This window comes from Anolis carolinensis, chromosome 1 (genome assembly GCF_035594765.1).
Source record: "Anolis carolinensis isolate JA03-04 chromosome 1, rAnoCar3.1.pri, whole genome shotgun sequence".
NCBI lineage: Eukaryota > Metazoa > Chordata > Lepidosauria > Squamata > Dactyloidae > Anolis > Anolis carolinensis.
Genome location: NC_085841.1, coordinates 72320214 through 72339049, shown reverse-complemented (window position 1 = coordinate 72339049; position 18836 = coordinate 72320214). Strand labels below are relative to the sequence as shown.

The 18836-nt window shown below is 42.1% G+C and overlaps 1 protein-coding gene across 4 annotated transcripts in view; it reads left to right on the top strand.

Annotated features, from left to right (window-relative positions):
• The first annotated feature begins 3289 nt into the window (after nt 1–3289).
• snx9 (sorting nexin 9) overlaps nt 3290–18836 on the top strand; it is a 64859-nt gene continuing 49312 nt past the window's right edge. For 3 of the 4 annotated variants that reach the window (XM_003215773.4, XM_008123505.3, XM_008123500.3), the window contains exon 1: nt 3290–3501. In XM_003215773.4, the coding sequence (XP_003215821.1) occupies nt 3490–3501 (12 nt within the window). In that variant the 5' untranslated portion in view covers nt 3290–3489. The remainder of the gene's footprint in view (nt 3502–18836) is intronic. The other variant, XM_016999016.2, reaches the window with a different exon arrangement.

Genomic DNA, 18836 nt, shown 5'->3' with positions numbered 1-18836 from the left:
CCCTAAGTTTGATAAGCTGTGTAACAGATCTAGAATAGGGGAAGACTTAATTTTATTAGCAGACCGCTTTTGTATAGAGGTTCCTGAAAATGCAAACTTATGATAGGAAGCCACCACTGACTAATCCTGGCCTGACTATTACAGCTTAAGTAGAAACATTCGGTCTGTGGGCAGAGTTTCCTGAGGCATTGTCTGAGATGTCACGGAATTGCAACCCATACTTAGAAATGCTTGCAACTATTGCTATGTATTTTTTTACCACTGCGAAATGCTCTCATCAGCGCTGACTCAACTCTCCAGGACCATGGTGCTCCCTGCACAAAAGGAAAGGGATGGCTGTAGCGTTAGCAACTCTGTGCCACCGTAGTAATACAGCACAGCTCACTTAACCATGTTTGATATCAATGAGCTCACTTGCCCATGCTCTAAAAACATCCTTCCCCAGATGTGTTTGGAGGCGTCTCTAGATCATCCAATGCTATTTAATAGGAAGCTTCCAGCTGAAGAAGAATCCAACTATAGGGTTATCTATTATCCATGGTTTCAGATATCCACGGGGGTCTTGGAACATATTCCCCAGGGATAAGGGGGTTGCACTGCATTGGTATTAGGGGACAATAAAAGCTGCTTTCTTGACTGAAGAGTGACTGAGCCAAGATATGGAAAATCTTAACACCCTTTCAATGTCTTAATCATCTAGAATTCTGTAAATCTGCTGTGGTCGTTACGTTTTGTTTTCTGTAAACCTTCAGTGACTACCATCAAGTCTTTCCTGTTTTCTCCAAGTAGCATGCTGTTATCTGCATACCTTGAATCAGAGCTTTCCAAACATTTCATGTGGGTGGCACACATTTTAGACACATATTATTTTGGGACACAGTCATTTGGTTTTACTAGCAAACCAGAGGTTAAACTAATGCCTTATAAGAGATATGGGCGCATACATTGTAATAAGAAAATGTATGGGGACACAACATCTTTTATGAAAAGCTTTCATTTTTATACTTTTAAAATACATAATTTGTAAACCAATAACATGCATTTCCTACACACTGCAGCCAGCACACTCATGTGTCATGACAGTTTGGAAAACTTTGTGTTAGTGTGTAGGTGTGTAGCACAAACATAATGTGAAACCTCCGAGTTATATGGAATACGCAATAAATCATGTATTTAAAAAATATAATGAAATGTATGGGGACGCAACCCATCTCATGAAAACTGTGTGTGTGTGTGTATATGTATATATATATATATATATATGTGTGTGTGTGTGTGTGTATATATATATATATATATATATATTTCTAATTCCACATAGCTTTCAAAACTATATGTCACGTCAACATTCTAATTGGAGAACACTTCCTCTGGAGAAATCCAGAAGGTGTGGAGCGAAGGGTGAATTAAAGAAAAGACAAGGGACCCATCTACATGGCCATATAATCCAGTTTCTGAATCCAGATTACAGGCAGTCCCTGAGTTGGGTTGCTGTGTTTTTCAGGCTATATGGCCATGTTCCAGAAGCATTCTCTTCTGAGGTTTCACCCACATCTATGGCAGGCATCTTCAGAGATTGTGAGGTCTGTTGGAAACTAGGCAAGTGGGGTTTATATATCTGTGGAATGTCCAGGGTGGGAGAAAGAACTCTTGTCTGCTTGAGGTAAATGTGACTGTTGCAATTGGCCACGTTGATTAGCATCAAATGGCCTTGCAGCCATTAATTGCAGCATTAACACTTGCTGCCAATAGGCAAAAGTTCTTTCTCCCATCCTGGACCTTCCACAGATATATATATATATATATATATACACCCCACTTGCATAGTTTTCCAACAGACCTCACAACCTCTGAGGATTGTTATGGATTGATGATGATAAACAGAAGCTCTTATGTGTGCCCGCGCTTCAAAGTCATCTGCAGAACAATAACATGCCACTCAGGTTTGCAGAACAAAAATACAGGAACTTTACTGATTCCCAGAGATCAAAAAACAGTAGTATTTACAATGGTCCCTGTGATCACTTACAGAAGTCCAGTCATAAACAGCCCTTTCTCAGTCTACAAATCTGCTTCAAAGAATAATATAGTCCTGATTCTTCACCCTCTTTTCTCAGCAGCAAACAGGCCTCAAAAATAGCAAGGCCTCTCTCTGAGTACACTGCTTCCTTCTCAGTAGTAATCAGGATGGAAAAACTTGTCCAAAAGCCATTGAAATCCACAAGCATGTGGACAACTTCAACAGAAAGGAGGAAACCATGAAAATGAACAAAATCTGGCTACCAGTATTAAAAAACTCTAAAATCAAAACAGTAGATGGGAACCAACACTCTGAGGGCAGAGGAGCCCCAAAGACGGCTAATGACTGAACAAAGGATGCCCCCCAGGCAAGAGACAAAACCTTTCCAATGCTAATTAGGGTGATTAACTGAAACATTAATGCTGGCTTCCCAGTGACAAAGGACTCTTGCCACAACCTGGACTCTCCACAGATATATATTTTTTCCTTTCTTTGCCTAGTTTATCCATGCCTCACAACCTCTGAGGATGCCTGCCGTAGATGTGAGCGAAATGTCAGGAGAGAATACTTCTGGAACATGGCCACACAGCCCGAAAGACATACAACAACCTTGTCCAAACTGTTTCTGCAGCAGCAGAAAAGAAACAGTATCAAAATCAATCCCCAGGTCTTTGCAGGCTCAGCCATTCGGCTTCATTTTCCAGTTAACACGTACAGCAGTGTCTTTGCAAACCATGACATGGATGCCTGCCATAGATGTGGGCGAAACGTCAGGAGAGAATACTTCTGGAACATGGCACACAGCCCAAAAGACATACAACAACCTTGTGCAAACTGTTTCTGCAGCAGCAGAAAAGAAACAGTATCAAAATCAATTCCCAGGTCTTTGCAGGCTCTTGCAAACCATGACATGGATGCCTGCCATAGATGTGTGCGAAACGTCCGGAGAGAATGCTTCTGGAACATGGCCCCTACAGCTCGGAAAACTCACAGCAACCCAGAACCTAACTTTGGGGAAAGGCCTGTCTCTTCTTTGAACCGGCCGTTGTGGAGAGAGACATGTAATGCCGTTCAAAGTGGATAACCTGGGTTGGTTCAGACATTGGCAGTGTAGATAGAGAAAGAGAGGCCCGAGAAACAACAGCAACAGCAGCAGCAGGAAAGAGGCTCTTCTTCCGAAAGGGTGGGCGGCGGCCCACGAGTGTCTTCGGGCGTCACGTGGATCTCTTTCCCGCCCCTTTCTTTCCCTCTGCTCAAACCCCGCCCCTGGGAGAAGAAGAAGGAGGAAGAGAGAGAGGGAGAGGCGGCTTTCTTTCCCCCTCAGTTGGGTTGAGGAGGAGGGAAAGAAGGAAGGAAGGGAAGAAGGGAGGGAAGGAACCTCCCTTTCCTCCTCCTCCTGCTCGCCTTCCTGCCGCCGAGGCCCAGGAGGAGGGAGCCAGGAGGCGCATCCCCGGCTGGGGCCACTCGCCATGGCCACCAAGGTGAGGACTCCCCCACTTAGCCCTTTTCTCCTCAGGCCTCTCCGCTCGCCATTCTCGTTCTGCTTCCCCCTGAGAGTGGTTGCCTCCACATGAAGGGCGTGTGTAGCTGTTGTTTTTGTTTTGCTGCTGACGAGGGTGGGCTTTGAGGGGATCCTGTGCCTGGCTCCAGAGGCGCGGCCTTCCCTGTCAACTTAAGGAGTGTTGTGGTTGGAAGTTTGGCCATTAACGGCCCAAGGAAAGGCCCACTATTAGGCCAGCCTTGGGGAGTATTATGAAGTATTATGAAGGGATTTGTTTTCCAGGCTCATGGGAGTTGTAGTGTTACAAGGCCTTTGGGATTCTCTGCCCAAAGATTGCTGAGGCCTCACTATCAATACCTCTTCAGCTGCTCCATGGCTCATTGCTATGGAGCAGGCATGGGCCGACTTGGGCCTTCCAGGTGTTTTGGACTTCAACTCCCACCATTCCCAGCAGCCTACTAGCCTCAGGCCCCTTCCTTTTCCCCCTCACCCGCTTAAGCGGCTGAGGGGGAAAAGGAAAGGGCCTGAGGCTGGTAGGAATGGTGGGAGTTGAAGTCTAAAACACCTGGAAGGCCCAAGCCGGTCCAGGTAGGAACTGGCAAACCCACCTCCTAAGAAAACCCTGTGAAATGAGTGGGCTCACCATAAGCTGACAGGTGTGTGCACACATTTACACACATCCTTTGTTTTGTATCTGTTGTTGGGTGCCACTGCGGCAATATTTATTATTTATTCATTTACAAAGGAGCCCCGGTGGCAAAGTGTGTTAAAGCACTGAGCTGCTGAACTTGCAGACCGGAAGGTCCCAGGTTCAAACCCCGGGAGCGGAGTGAGCGCCCATTGTTAGCTCCAGCTCCTGCCAACCTAGCAGTTCGAAAACATGCCAATGTGAGTAGATCAATAGGTACCGCTCCGGCGGGAAGGTAACGGCGCTCCATGCAATCATGCCGGCCACATGACCTTGGAGGTGTCTACGGACAACGCCGGCTCTTCGGCTTAGAAATGGAGATGAGCACCAACCCCCAGAGTCAGACATGACTGGACTTAATATCAGGGGAAACCTTTATCTTCACCTATTCATTTACAACATTTCTACCCCACCTTTCTCAACCGAGGGGACTCAAGGCGGCTTACAGAAATTGGCAAAATTCAATGCCCAGAACAAAATTCAATAAAATCCAGCAACACATTTAAATCGATTAACAGTCCTTAATAAAAACATTATACAAAACTTAAAAATATATAAATACTTAAACCCATTCGCCCGGAAACCTCATACGTAAACCTTAGTTCAGACCATGCCGGATCATAGTGCTTACTCATTGAATGCTTGCGCACATAGCCATGTCTTTAGGTTTTTCTAAAGCCCAGAAGAGTCAGTATATACAGTATTCTAACTCTGAAAGATTGTAGTTCTTGGTACAGGCATCCCCCAAGTTGTGAACAAGATAGAGTCTTGTTTGCTCTTGAGCTGAATTTGTTTGTAAGTCGGAACAGGTACATTTTATAGTGTAATTTCTGCTTAAGTCTCACTTATCCAACCTCCGCTTATCCAGTGTTTTGTATTATCCAACACAGTCTGCCTTTTAGTAGGCAATGTTTTTGTAGGCAATATTTTCAATACATTGCAATGTTTTGATGCTAAATTTGTAAATACAGCCGTTACTACATAACGTTACCGTGTATTGAACTGCTTTTTCTGTCAATTTGTTGTAAAACATGACGATTTGGTGCTTAATTTGTAAAATCATAACTTAATTTGACATTTAATAAGCTTTTCCTTAATCCCTCCTTATTATCCAACATTTTCACTTATCCAACATTCTGCCGGCCCATTTATGTTGGATAAGAAAGACTTTACTGTATATATGTGTTTGTCCAGAAGATTTCACCTCACTTTCTGTCCCTGTGATCATTGGATTTTTGATCATTGGGCTTGTTGTGAAAACAGGGATTGGGTTGCTGTGAGTTTCAATGTCAACAACACATTGAAACCAGGATTGCCGAGAAAGCTTCTGATTAGACACCCACTTGTATTTTATGGCTGCTACAATACATCTTAAATTACACTGGTGTTAGCCATTTTAGGAGCCCCAGTGGGTTAAACTGGTGAGCTGCTGAACTTGCTGACTGAAAAGTTGGCGGTTCGAATTCGAGGAATGGGATGTGCTGGAACATGCTTCTGGAACATGGCCATACAGCCCAGAAAACTCACAGTAACCCAGAAACAAGGTTTTTTGGGAAAATTTCAATGGAGACAATTTTTCCAAGGGGCAGATTTCTCACATTTCCTGTTGTTTCGTGCCTGTTTTTAACAGTCATTTGTATATTGGGGACTGCCTGTATAGTGCAAATAGCATATATCTGAGGGAACGTAATACTGCTGTCCAATATATACTTATTTGGTCATAAGTCCTGTAGTGTCTATTTGGTTTTACTTGCCGGTGTTTTTTCCCTTTCGAGTTGGGGCCTACATTGGTTTTCCATGCGTTTCAAAAATACTTCTGAATACATTTCAAAAATACTTTCATTGGGAAAGGAAGAATGCTTAGAGGTCTCAAGGAAGGAGTTGATGAATGTTAAGGAAGTGTTTCAAAATCATTGTGGGTTAATAATGTATGTTTTACTTGTTTAGTTACTACTTTTAATGTTTAGTTGTAAGTAAGTAACATTCTCCAAGAAGTATTTTAAAATGCACCCTTTTTCCTTCCTCTTCCTTTGATCTTTCTCATATATTAGCTATAGTTGCCAGTCCATGTTTACAATGAGTATTTCCAAATCACTCTATGGAAAAAGATGTGTCATTTACCTGACCTACAAAAGGAGAATAATTGAGTAATCAGTAACTTCTTATCTTCTGTATACCTGTTTTGGAATTTATTATAGAACATAAATATAGATATGTTTTTAATATTTTGGTTCTTACATAAGGTATTGAATTTAAACAGTCACTCAATCGGTAATTATAGTGTGATAGTATTAATAATAGTTTATTAATACCAGGATCATATATTTTGGCAAATGGTAGATTTGCATGAAGCCCAAAGAACTGGATCAACAACAAATCGGATAGATAGGACTATTAATAATATTTTCTATTTGCCGTGATAAACTATAATCTTACAATTGGCAGAGAGTCTTTCTTTTTTATAGGTGAGTTGTTAAATCTCAGAGATTTTTTTTGGCTTAGCTTGAACACATGGTAGAAGTAGAGCAGAATCAGTCTTGATGTTTGGACATTATCCTAAACTAGTGGTTCTCAACCTGTGGGTCCCCAGGTGTTTTGGCCTACAACTCCTAGAAATCCCAACCAGTTTACCAGCTGTTAGGATATCTGGGAGCTGAGGATCAAAACATCTGGGGACCCACAAGTTGAGAACCCCTGTGGTAAACCATAGTTTAACACAGTGCAATGAATTTCAGTAAACTTTTAAGTTCACAGTGTCTGCTTCCCGTCAGATTTTCTGTAACTTTGGAGATGAGATCAGAAACCTCTGCTGCTATTTGTGGTGGTTCAATGTTGCGTGGTTATTCTTAACTATGTTTAGTGGAATTGGGCCTGGTCTATAAACCATGTTTTGTAGTGGACATGTCTCCACTATCTGTGGCTTGTTGGGTTTGACTTGCAAAACAAACATTAAAGTTCAAAAGCTTTTATTTCCTGTCTATATTGCCTATCAGCTGTGTGTGTGTGTTTTGGTGTATGTGCTTCATAAGCTGAGGGTCTGTTGTGACTTAGTCTTCTCATACAACTAAACATGACTATAGAATAGTGTTTTGGACTTCCGCTTCCAGGTGTTTTGGACTTCCGCTCCCAGACATCCCAGCCAGCTTACCAGCTGTTAGGAATGGTGAGAGCTGAAGCCCAAAACATCTGGAGGAGCATAGTAGGAGAAATACTGTTATAGAGACCCATTCCTACATTTTCATTGTGAGACTAGCTGAGGTAAAATCCCAGAGGAAATGCCTTGTTCTTATACAAACACAGGAATAGCTGTGTTGACTGTAAAACAAATTCCAAAGGCCATATGATGATACAACTTTTATTAGGCTAACCAAAAACACACAAAAATGCATGCCAGCTTTTAAAACCAAAGGTTTTTATCAGGTAAAAAAATGTATGGTACTTTAAAAAGGTACAGAGTAGAGGTGAAATGAAGATGTCGAAATCCCATGCTTAAGTATGGGTAGAGTACATAGCAGTTCAGTTTAGACTCATCATGCACCACCCACAATGGGCTACGCATATAAATAATCATACCCATGTGATCTTCTGAGCAGTTTTGTCCAAATTGAGTAATGTAATCATTTTCTTCAGAAGATCAAGTTTTGCATAGTTTGTTCTGTTTTTCAATAGTCAGCATTCAAGCAGGAAAGGAAAAAATGACTTAAGTCTGATTTTTAAAAATAAGGCATAATTGCTGAGTAATATTTTTCTGTCATCTGCCCTGATTTTTCCCTTCAATTATCTTGGTCAATATAATAACAAAAAAGTAATTTCGAAACAAGTTCAGCTTGAACTCTTAGTCTAAAATGGCCAAGAAACATTTTTTTCCTCTTTACATTTCATTATGAGATGACTTAATAATGCTACCTTTTTGTAACTACTTCACATTGCACAGTTATAGTGTACTAAAAGTAATTATGAATACAGATGTGTAGCTAAGATTTGTAGCCATACTAGTTTTTTTGTTTATTTTTCTACTTGGGTTTTTAAATTATATATTTAAAGTAAAAAAAGGTAAAGGTTTCCCCTGACATTAAGTCCAGTCATGTCTGACTCTGGGGGTTGGTGCTCATCTCCATTTCTAAGCCGAAGAGCCAACATTGTCCGTAGACATCTCCAAGGTCATGTGGCCGGCATGACTGCATGGAGCGCCGTTACCTTCCCGCCGGAGCGGTACCTATTGATCTACTCACGTTGGCATGTTTTCAGGCTGCTAGGTTGGCAGGAGCTGGAGCTAACAGCGGCTGCTCACGCCGCTCCCGCGGTTTGAACCTGGGACCTTTCGGTCTGCAAGTTCAGCAGCTCCGCGCTTTAACGTACTTCGCCACCAGGGCTCCTTATATATTTAAATGTCTTCAATATTTCACAAAAGCTTAATTATTAAAAATTAAACAGCAAGTAAACAAAATTTAAAGTTGGTCAATCTTTATGATTATGACAAAAAATAACTTTTTAAGTGTTTTCAGTGGTAATTATACCTGCTTGCATGTGAAGTCAATGATATTTGAAAATAAGAGAAAATGTGCAACCAGAAATACACAAAAATGTTGGTGCTGTCTTTCAAAAGCAAAGATTCTTCAATAGGCAAGGATCTTTTTAAAAGATGCAATAGGAAATGAAGATATCATGTAGGCTGGGACTCGGAAACAATCTGTCTGAGAAATAAGGAACCAGTGAAGAAGAAGAGTGGGAGACTTTTGGCAATGCAAGTATTTGGAACTTCAAATTCCAGAAGCCACGGATTGCATGACTGGTGATTCAAAATTGTGAGAATGATAATGATGAGAGGGAAGAAGAAACTCCTGATGAAAATATCCCTGTCATCAAATGCATAGCTTCAAGGTGGTATATACAGTAGAGTCACTTATCCAAGCTAAACGGGCCTGCAGAACCTTGGATAAGCGAATATCTTGGATAAGCGAATATCTTGGATAATAAGGGGGGGATTAAGGAAAAGCCTATTAAACGTCACATTAGGTTATGATTTTACAAATTAAGCACCAAAACATCATGTTATACAACAAATTTGACAGAAAAAGTAGTTCAATAAGCAGTAATGTTATGTTGTAATTACTGTATTTACGAATTTAGCACCAAAATATCATGATATATTGAAAACATTGACTACAAAAATGCCTTGGATAATCCAGAACCTTGGATAAGCGAGGCTTTGATAGGTGAGACTCTACTGTATATATTCTGACATACAAAATATCTGCAAGTTCATCCACGAATAATGTGGCTGTAGCTATGTCAGAAGGTGAAATGCAGAGAAGATTTAGGAGCAAGCGTTTGGGGTTCACTTTATGCTTTTTTACTCATTCTGATTTACAGTGACATTGAAATGAAGATTGCTTGTTTATACCCTGTTTCCCTAAAATAAGACATCCCCAGAAAATAAGACCTAGTAGAAGTTTTGCTGAATTGCTAAATATAAGGCCTCCCCCAAAAGTAAGACCTAGCAAAGTTTTTGTTTGGAAGCATGCCCAATGAACAGAACACCGGAGCATGCAGGATCAGTAAATGTACGTACCATAGAGTGTTGTACATGGAAATAATGGTAGTAACAAGAAATTCTTGATAAGATTCACAGTTTGTCTGGTTATGCTGGTTTGTGATGACAACTACTGTGCAGTATATAATAAATGTTCATTTTTTTGTTCAACAATAAATGTGAATTCTTCTTCATGGAAAACTAAGACATTCCCTGAAAATAAGACCTAACGCATCTTTGGGAGCAAAAATTAATATAAGACACTGTCTTATTTTCGGGGAAACACGGTAGTCTGAATTCCTAGACCATTTTACTAAACATTCAGTGGAATACTGTGATAATGTTATTTATTCTTAATGTTGTTAACTAACTGAATTACAATCATGTTATCAACTGAATCATTTTCTTTTTAGGTAATAAAGAATGTTCTACTTTATTATCAAAATGTAAAATGCAAGGTATTACTTGCTTTTGAAATGTGGTGCTAAAGTACCGTGCTTCATTGATGTTACTTTCACATAGAATTGCATTTGTAAAGCATTTTAACACTGTATGCACTGTAATTTTCCCTTTGCCAGTAGTTGGAAGCCAGAGCTATTCATAGTTTTCCGCTTAGGCAGTAGCAGCAACATAGCCCGATTGGTGCTCATTTCCGTGTTTGGAACAGACCACTGCGCTGTGTTCAAAGGAAATGAAGGGTCATTGTTTCAGTGCCAAACGAGTGCGACTTGATTCTGTAAACAAGAGGCTTGTGGCATCTTTTATTTGAAATGCTCTGCAGAAGCAAAGGTTAGGGCACACTGTTCTTTATTCAAATGAAACTGCTTGGTGAATAATAGAGAAAAATTTTTCAGAAACTTTGGGAAATGCTGAAGAATAAGGAAATGTTTTGTGTTGGGGAATTGGTTTTGTTTACATTCTGAACTTATTTAATAGTAAATACTCGGAGCTCCAAGTAGCATATGTTGTCTTAACAATTCTTCGAATCTAAATTTGTTGAGACCTGTTGGATAGTTTTAACACTTTAGTATTAAAAAAAGATTATTTAACAGTGCTGAAAATCCACACTGACTTTAAAATGTTTTACTGAGTGGGTTACCTACTTCTGAAATGTCAGTATTTCACAATATTGAATTTAAAACAAACATAAAGAGATGAGATGTTTTAAAAGCCCTAGTTATTACTTGGCTGGGAGTAATGCCATGGATACCAGGAGTTATAGGATATGTTTCAAAGGAAGTCGTTAGTAATGCTACCTTGAATATTCATTGGATAAGAAAATCCTATGAAATTCATGGGGTCGTTAGTAAATCAGCAGGATATTTGAAGATACACAAATCCACAATCATTTGAGGTGGGGATAATATTAATAGTGCGATGGACTGAGTATTTGAAGTACTCTGGATATCATAGAATCATAGAGACTTCATGGGCCATCCAGTCCAAACCCTTGGACAATCGCATTCAAAGCACCCTTGACAGATGGCCATCCAGCCTCAGTTTAAAAGTCTCCAAAGAAGGCGCCTCCACAACACTACAGGGCAGAGAGTTCCACTACTGAACAGCTCTCACAGTTAGGAAGTTCTTCCTGATGTTCAGGTGGAATCTCCTTTCCTGTAGTTTGAAGCCATTCTCTGCATCCTAGTCTTTAGGGCAGCAGAAAACAAGCGGGCTCTCTCCTCCCTATGACTTTCCCTTACCTATTTATATATGACCATCATGTCTCCTCTCAGCCTTCTCTTCTGCAGGCTAAATGTGCCCTGCTCTTTAAACCGCTCCTCATAGGGCTTGTTTTCCAGACCCTTGATCATTTTAGTCACCCTCCTCTGGACACATTCCAGCTTATTGACATCTCCCTTAAGTTGCAGTGCCCAGAATTGGACATAGTATTCCAGGTGTGTTCTGACCAAGGCAAAATAGAAGGCATGACTTCCCTGGATCTAGATACTATACTCCTATGTTTTGGGCAAGTGGGCTTATTAACAAAAGACCCCATAAACGTATAGCAGAGTAATTTATTAGCAGCAGCATGACCCAGCACCAGTAGCCAAAAGTAATAAAAAGAACAAAAACACACAACCCATGTTATCTCTTCCTTATGAGGCTTTTCTTTATAACAAAATAATATGGTTGTACTATTTACAAAAATGTTTCCATAATGGAGATAAAGTTCTTTATACTTCCATCTTTGCTTCCACACTGGGCTTCTTTCTCACCGAAGCTTCACACACCAGGTCTTTCTCACACTCAGGCTTCCTCACACTAGGCCTTCTTTATACGCCTCAGGATGACACTTAGCTTTGGCCCACTAACAGGCCTCGACCTAATCACTTTGTTATATTTTTAATATTTCTGACTAAATGCCATTGACTTTCATAGCTGACACATAACATTGTTGGCTCATTTTTAATTTGTTGTCCACGAGGACTCCAAGATCTTTTTCACATGTACTGCCATCGAGCCAGACCTCCCCCATTCTGTATCTTTGCATTGCATTTTTTCTGCCTAAGTGGAGTATCTTGCATTTGTCCCTATTGAACTTCATTTTGTTAGTTTCGGCCCATCTCTCTAATCTATTAAGATCTTTTTGAATTCTGTTCCTGTCTTCTGGAGTATTAGCTATTTCTCTCAATTTGGTGTTGTCTGCAAACTTGATAATCATGCCTTCTAACTCTTCGTATAAGTTATTAATAAAGATTTTGAACAGAGCCGGGCCCATGACAGAATCATGCAGCAGTCCACTTATCTTTCCAGGATGAAAAGGAAACATTGGTGAGCACCCATTGGGTTCGTTCACTTAACCAATTACAGATCCACCTAACCATAGTTTTGCCTAGTCCACATTTGACTAGTTTGTTTGCCAGAAGGTCATGAGGGATCTTATCAAAGACCTTACTGAAACCACGGCATTCCCTGCATCTACCCAGCTTGTAACTCTTATCAAAAAAACAAAAATCAGATTAGTCTGGCATGACTTGTTTTTGATGTGTCAGAAATTCTTCCAACCACCATGTCAAGTAGGTTTGTATGATTAGATGTAGTGAATGTGGAGGTTGGAGGCTTGGAGATAGTGTCTACTTGGTAGGGAACCTCACAGCTCATGTAGTTGGCTAGTATGCTTCACTAGCTGTTTATACAGTAGACATATAATAAAATTGGTATACCTTTTTGATGTTCTTTTCTGCTTGTAAGGATTATGCCTTTGTGTTGTTGCTAATTGTTGGTGAGTGAACTTATAGCAGTGCTATGAGTGAGAGAACTCCAAGATTGAATCTACGTTGGTTAAATAATTGATCCATATCTCGATCCCAATGCTGCTAGAACACACTATTTTCAATGCTTGCTGATTTTAAGTCCTTTAAAAAATCTCCAGTTTATTCTGTTTTAGGGGTTTTGAAATTTGTATTTTAACCCCCAAATTTGGGCCATATTGGTCACCTGGTTGTTCCTGTGATGGAAGGATCACTTCCTTGTTTTGGAAAAGCAATGTTGCCTTCCTCCTTTTTTGATTTGGTGTTTGTATGCATTGCACTTCCCTTTTCTCCAACAGCTTCACTTTTTAGAAGTGCAGGTGAGAAAAGAAAACAAAAATCAGTACACAACTGTAAGTGAGATGACATGGGTCAGATTGAGTTCTATCATGGTATGAGGAAAAGTTATATCAGAGGTTTTCCCAACTACATGATGGAGTTTAGAGTGTGTTGGCTGGCTAATCTAGATGTACCTTGGATATAAGTAAGATAAGATGAATAAAGGCCAGTGTAATATATCATATCTAAAATTCAGTTTTCTGCTGATCTGTGAAGTGACCTATGAAGTGTCTTTGGCAATCTGCTATCGCTTAAATTATCTTTAACTGTGTGATGGTGTTAGTGTAGGGCCAGAACAACTTCCCCCAAACATTACCTTTCTGAAACATTGAAAAACATAACTGGTCATCACAACTTGAATAAAAATGGAATTTGGAGGTTGTGATTTCCCATTTTTGGAGAGTAGGTAGGGTTCATGAAAGCTTTTCTGTGCTCTGATTACCTAGAAAGGATAGGTGGACAGAGCAATTATGGATTATAAGGTATCAGTATTAATATTTGCCTGTTAAACCAATCTACTGTTTATATTAGTCATGATTTATGTCAGCCGTCATTACTTTGCTTACGAATTGCCCTCCAACTGACCAAGCAAATCACACCTTTTTCCAAGGATCCCTATTGAAGTGTGGGATAGAATTCAAACATGCATACAGAGCAATCATGAGTAATGTGTTGTCGAAGGCTTTCATGGCTGGGATCACAGGGTTGTTGTATGTTTTCCGGGCTGTATGGCCATGTTCCAGAAGTATTATCTCCTGATGTTTCACCCACATCTATGGCAGGCATCCTCAGAGGTTGCCTGCAATAGATGTGGATGAAACGTCAGGAGAGAATACTTCTGGAACATGGCCATACAGCCCGGAAAACATACGACAACCCAATCTTGAGTAAATCTGGATCCACAATCCGCTTTGTTCAGCAGTTGTTCAATAGTGTTTCAAAAAATACCACAATCACATTAAAATATGATATATGTAATTTAAATCTTAAACTCTATCAATTTAAATTATATCAAGATCAATTGATTTGAACTCTGTCAAAAATTTAAAAACTTTACATTCCATATGTGTTCACATTTTTATGGTGAAAAACTGCTTTATATTCCCATCAGTCGCTTCAACAGTAGTTCTAGGCAGTTTGCACATTTTAAGACAATGAATAAGAATGCAATTTAATTGTAAAATAATAGTGAAACAACAATTAAAAGATAATTTCAGCATTCTTCACAATTTTTGAGGTTTTACAAACAATATGCAGAGAAAAAATCTTCAGGACGTTTATCTGGCAAAGATTTGAAGCATGTTGCATTAAGTTTTTTTTTCTGAAGAGCTTATTTCTACTCGGCAACAGTAGTAATTGTTTTCCAGCACGTCATTTCTATTTGTGTCAGAAATATTCAAAACATGTTTAGTGGCTTCAATCAGACAACCTATTATTTCTAGGATTCAATACAAGCTTGTTTTAACTTTCAAAGTTCTACACAACCTTCCCCCTCCCCACACACACACCCAAAATATTTCAGCTCTTCTTTCTTTTTACAGCCTGCTTGAGATCTGCGTTCTAGGAATTCTATGCTTTTTACCTCTTCCTCTTCCTAGGCACTTAGCTGCATCCTTTTAATTCCATATTCTTGCAATTGCCTTTGCAATTGCAATTAACTTTTTCAGTCATGTAGCTCTTTTTGAAGCGAAAGTTTCTAATGGATCCTCAGGAAATGTTTATATATTATATTATACTAGCTGTGCCTGGCCAAGCGTTGCTGTGGCATTGTCTGGTGGTGTTGGTGAGAACTTGTTGAGGTATTGGTGGTATTGAATGTCTGTTGTATGGTTGTCTTTATGTTTAGTATGCATTTGGTTGTTTGTGTACTGTGAAAGTGGTGAGGGTAGAGGGGGTCTATGTCCCTGTGTAGTATTGTATAGTATTTATATGTTGTCCATGCCTTGTGAATGCTTGGATTGTGTCCTGCTGCATAGTAGAAAGGGTTGGACTGGATGGCCCTTAGGGCTCTCTCCAAACTCTTGGATTCAATGCTTCTATTATTATTATTATTATTATTATTATTATTATTATTATCATCATCATCATCATCATCATCCCTTCATCATTATTATGTAGAGGCTGGGTGGCCATCTGTCAGGAGTGCTTGGATTGTGTCCTCCTGCATGGTAGAAGGAAGTTGATCTGGATGATCCTTAGGGGTTACTCCAAACCTTAGGATTATATGATGTTGTTGTTGTTATTATTATTATTATTAGTATTAGTATTGAGAGGCTGGGTGGCCATCTGTTGGGAGTGCTTGGATTGTGTCCTGCATGGCAGAATTGGGTTGGACTGGATGGCCTTTAGGGGTGTCTCCTAACTGTCTGATGCTATGATTCGATGTGTATTATTATTGTGCAGATAATAATAATAATAATAATAATAATAATAATAATAATAATAATAAATTTATTCTTATATCCCGCCCCATCTCCCCGAGGGGACTCGGGGCGGCTCACAACAATAATAAAAACAGTGACAAATTACACATTGTAAAATCAAACATGAAAAGCAGTCATACAATCAATACATACATCACATGTTAAAAACAAGGAGATAAAACAGTTCTAGGCCGAAATAGAGGGCTTCTGTAGCTTCGTAGGCAGAAGTATTCAGCAAGGTATCAATAATCATGGCAGAACACTCTCTAATTAAATTAAATGGGCAGACAAATCAACCCCCAAAAATTAGTCGTCGAAGGCCCTCTGGAAAAGCCAGGTTTTAAGGCTTTTTCGAAAGGCAAGGAGGGTGGGGGCCTGTCTAATCTCCCTCGGGAGTGAGTTCCAGAGGCGGGGGGCCACAGCGGAGAAGGCCCTCTCTCTCGTCCCCACCAGCCGCAACTGCGAAGGTGGTGGGAGCGAGAGGAGGGCCTCCCCCGAAGAGCGAAGAGATCGTGCAGGTTCATAGGGGGAGATGCGGTCTCTAAGGTAGGTGGGTCCCAAACCGTTTAGGGCTTTGTAGGTGATAACCTGCACCTTGAATTGGGCCCGGAAAACAAACGGCAGCCAGTGGAGCTCCTTAAACAGAGGCGTAGAACGCGCCCTGTAGTTTGCTCCTGTTAGAAGCCTGGCTGCCGAGCGCTGAACTAATTGCAATTTCCGGGCCGTCTTCAAAGGCAGCCCCATGTAGAGCGCATTGCAATAGTCCAGTCTAGAGGTAACTAAGGCGTGGACCACCGTAGTCAGATCAGACTTCTCGAGGTATGGTCGCAGCTGGCGCACACGTTTTAGTTGTGCAAAGGCCCTCCCGGCCACGGCCGACACCTGAGCCTCAAGCGTCAGCCCCGAATCCAGGAGGACCCCCAAGCTGCGGACCTGCGCCTTCAGGGGGAGTGCAACCCCGTCAAGCACAGGTTGCCACCCAATACCCCGATCGGACTTTCGACTGACCTGGAGGACGTCTGTCTTGTCAGGATTGAGCTTCAGCTTGTTCGCCCTCATCCAGGCCAATACAGCGGCCAGACACTGGTCCAGTATCTGAGGGGCTTCCTTGGATTTTGGTGGAAAAGAGTAGTAGAGTTGGGTGTCATCCGCGTAGAGATGGCACCGAACTCCAAAACCCGGATGACCTCGCCCAGCGGTTTCATGTAGATATTGAAAAGCGTGGGGGACAGAATAGAACCTTGCGGGACCCCACAGGACAATGGCCAGGGGTCGGAGCAGGTGTCCCCCAGCTTCACCATCTGGGAACGCCCCTCTAGGAAGGACTGAAGCCACTGCAAAACAGTACCCCCAAGGCCCATCCCGGAGAGACGTCCCAGAAGGATACCATGGTCGATGGTATCGAAAGCCGCTGAGATATCCAAGAGAACCAGCAGGGTCACACTCCCCCTGTCCAGCTCCCTGTGGAGGTTATCCACCAAGGCGACCAAAGCCGTCTCAGTACTGAAACCAGGCCTGAAGCCAGACTGCGATTGGTCCAGAGAATCCGTATCATCCAAGAATCCCTGGAGCTGAGAGGCAACCACCCGCTCCAAGACCTTGCCCAAAAATGGAAGGTTGGAGATTGGTCTGTAGTTATGCAAGTTGGTCGAATCTAGGGAGGCCTTCTTTAAGATAGGTCTCACCACCGCTTGTTTTAGATTAGATGGAAATCTACCCTGCTCCAAAGAGGCATTAATTATTCTCACAAACCAATCAACCAACCCACCACTGGCCTGTTTTAAAAGCCAAGATGGGCAAGGGTCAAGGGCACAGGTGGTCGCCCTCACCGCTCCAAGAATCTTGTCCACATCATCAGGCTGCACAAGCTGAAACGAATCCCACAAGATCGAACAGACAGAAGCCTCGGTTACCTCACCTGGCATTGCAACAAGGCCAGCATCTAAGTCGGAACGAATCTGAGCGACTTTGTCTGCAAAATGGTGAGCAAACTCGCTACACCGAGTTGCCGGGATGTCAGGTGCCCCCCCAGCCTGAGGAGGGTGGAGGAGCTCCCCAACAACCCGAAACAGCTCTGAGGATCTAGTTGTTGCAGACGCGATGCGGGCAGTCAAGAAAGCCTTCCTGGCTGCTCGCAACGCCGCGGAATAGGCCCTAATAGCGGCTCTAGACCGTGCTCGGTCAGATGCATCACGAGTTGTCCGCCAGCGGCACTCTAGTCTCCTCCTCGCACGTTTCATCTCCGCCAGCTCCCCAGTAAACCAGGGGGCTGGGGCAACTCCACGTAGCGAGAGTGGACGTTCGGGGGCGATCATGTCTATAGCCCTGGACAACTCTGTTATAGCGAGTGACCAAGGCATCGACAGGATCGTCAGGCTCCATGGCAGACAGATCCCCAAGAGACCTCAGGAATCCCTCAGGATCCATAAGTCTCCTGGGGCGGAGCATCTTAATGGGTCCACCACCCCTGCGGAGGTTTACGGGTGTGGTGAGTCTTAAACTGATCAGATAATGGTCGGACCATGACAATGGAAGGATAGTTTGCTCTTCCACTCCAACCAAACCGTCACCCGCAACAAAAACCAGGTCGAGTGTATGTCCAGCTTGATGAGTGGGACCCGATATCACTTGGGACAGTCCCATGGTCGTCATGGCGGCCATGAATTCCTGAGCTGCACCTGTCAAGGTGGCCTCAGCGTGAATGTTGAAATCTCCCAGCACCACCAGGCGCTGGGAACCCAGCACCATGCTAGAGACCACCTCTGCTAGCTCAGGCAGGGAGACTGCTGTGTCGCGGGGTGGACGGTACACCAGCAGAATCCCCAAACTGTCCCAGGTACCCACCCTCAGGTGGAGACACTCAAACCTGGCAGGTTGCAAAGCGGTGCATCTGACCAGGGCGATGGACTGCCGAAAGACCACCGCAACCCCACCTCCCCTCCCTCCCAGCCTGGCCTGCTGATGCACCCCGAAACCCGGAGGACAAAGCTGGGAAAGACTAACTCCACCCAGTTCATCCAGCCAGGTCTCGGTGATGCAAGCCAGATCCGCCTGCTCATCCAGGATTAAATCCTGGATAAT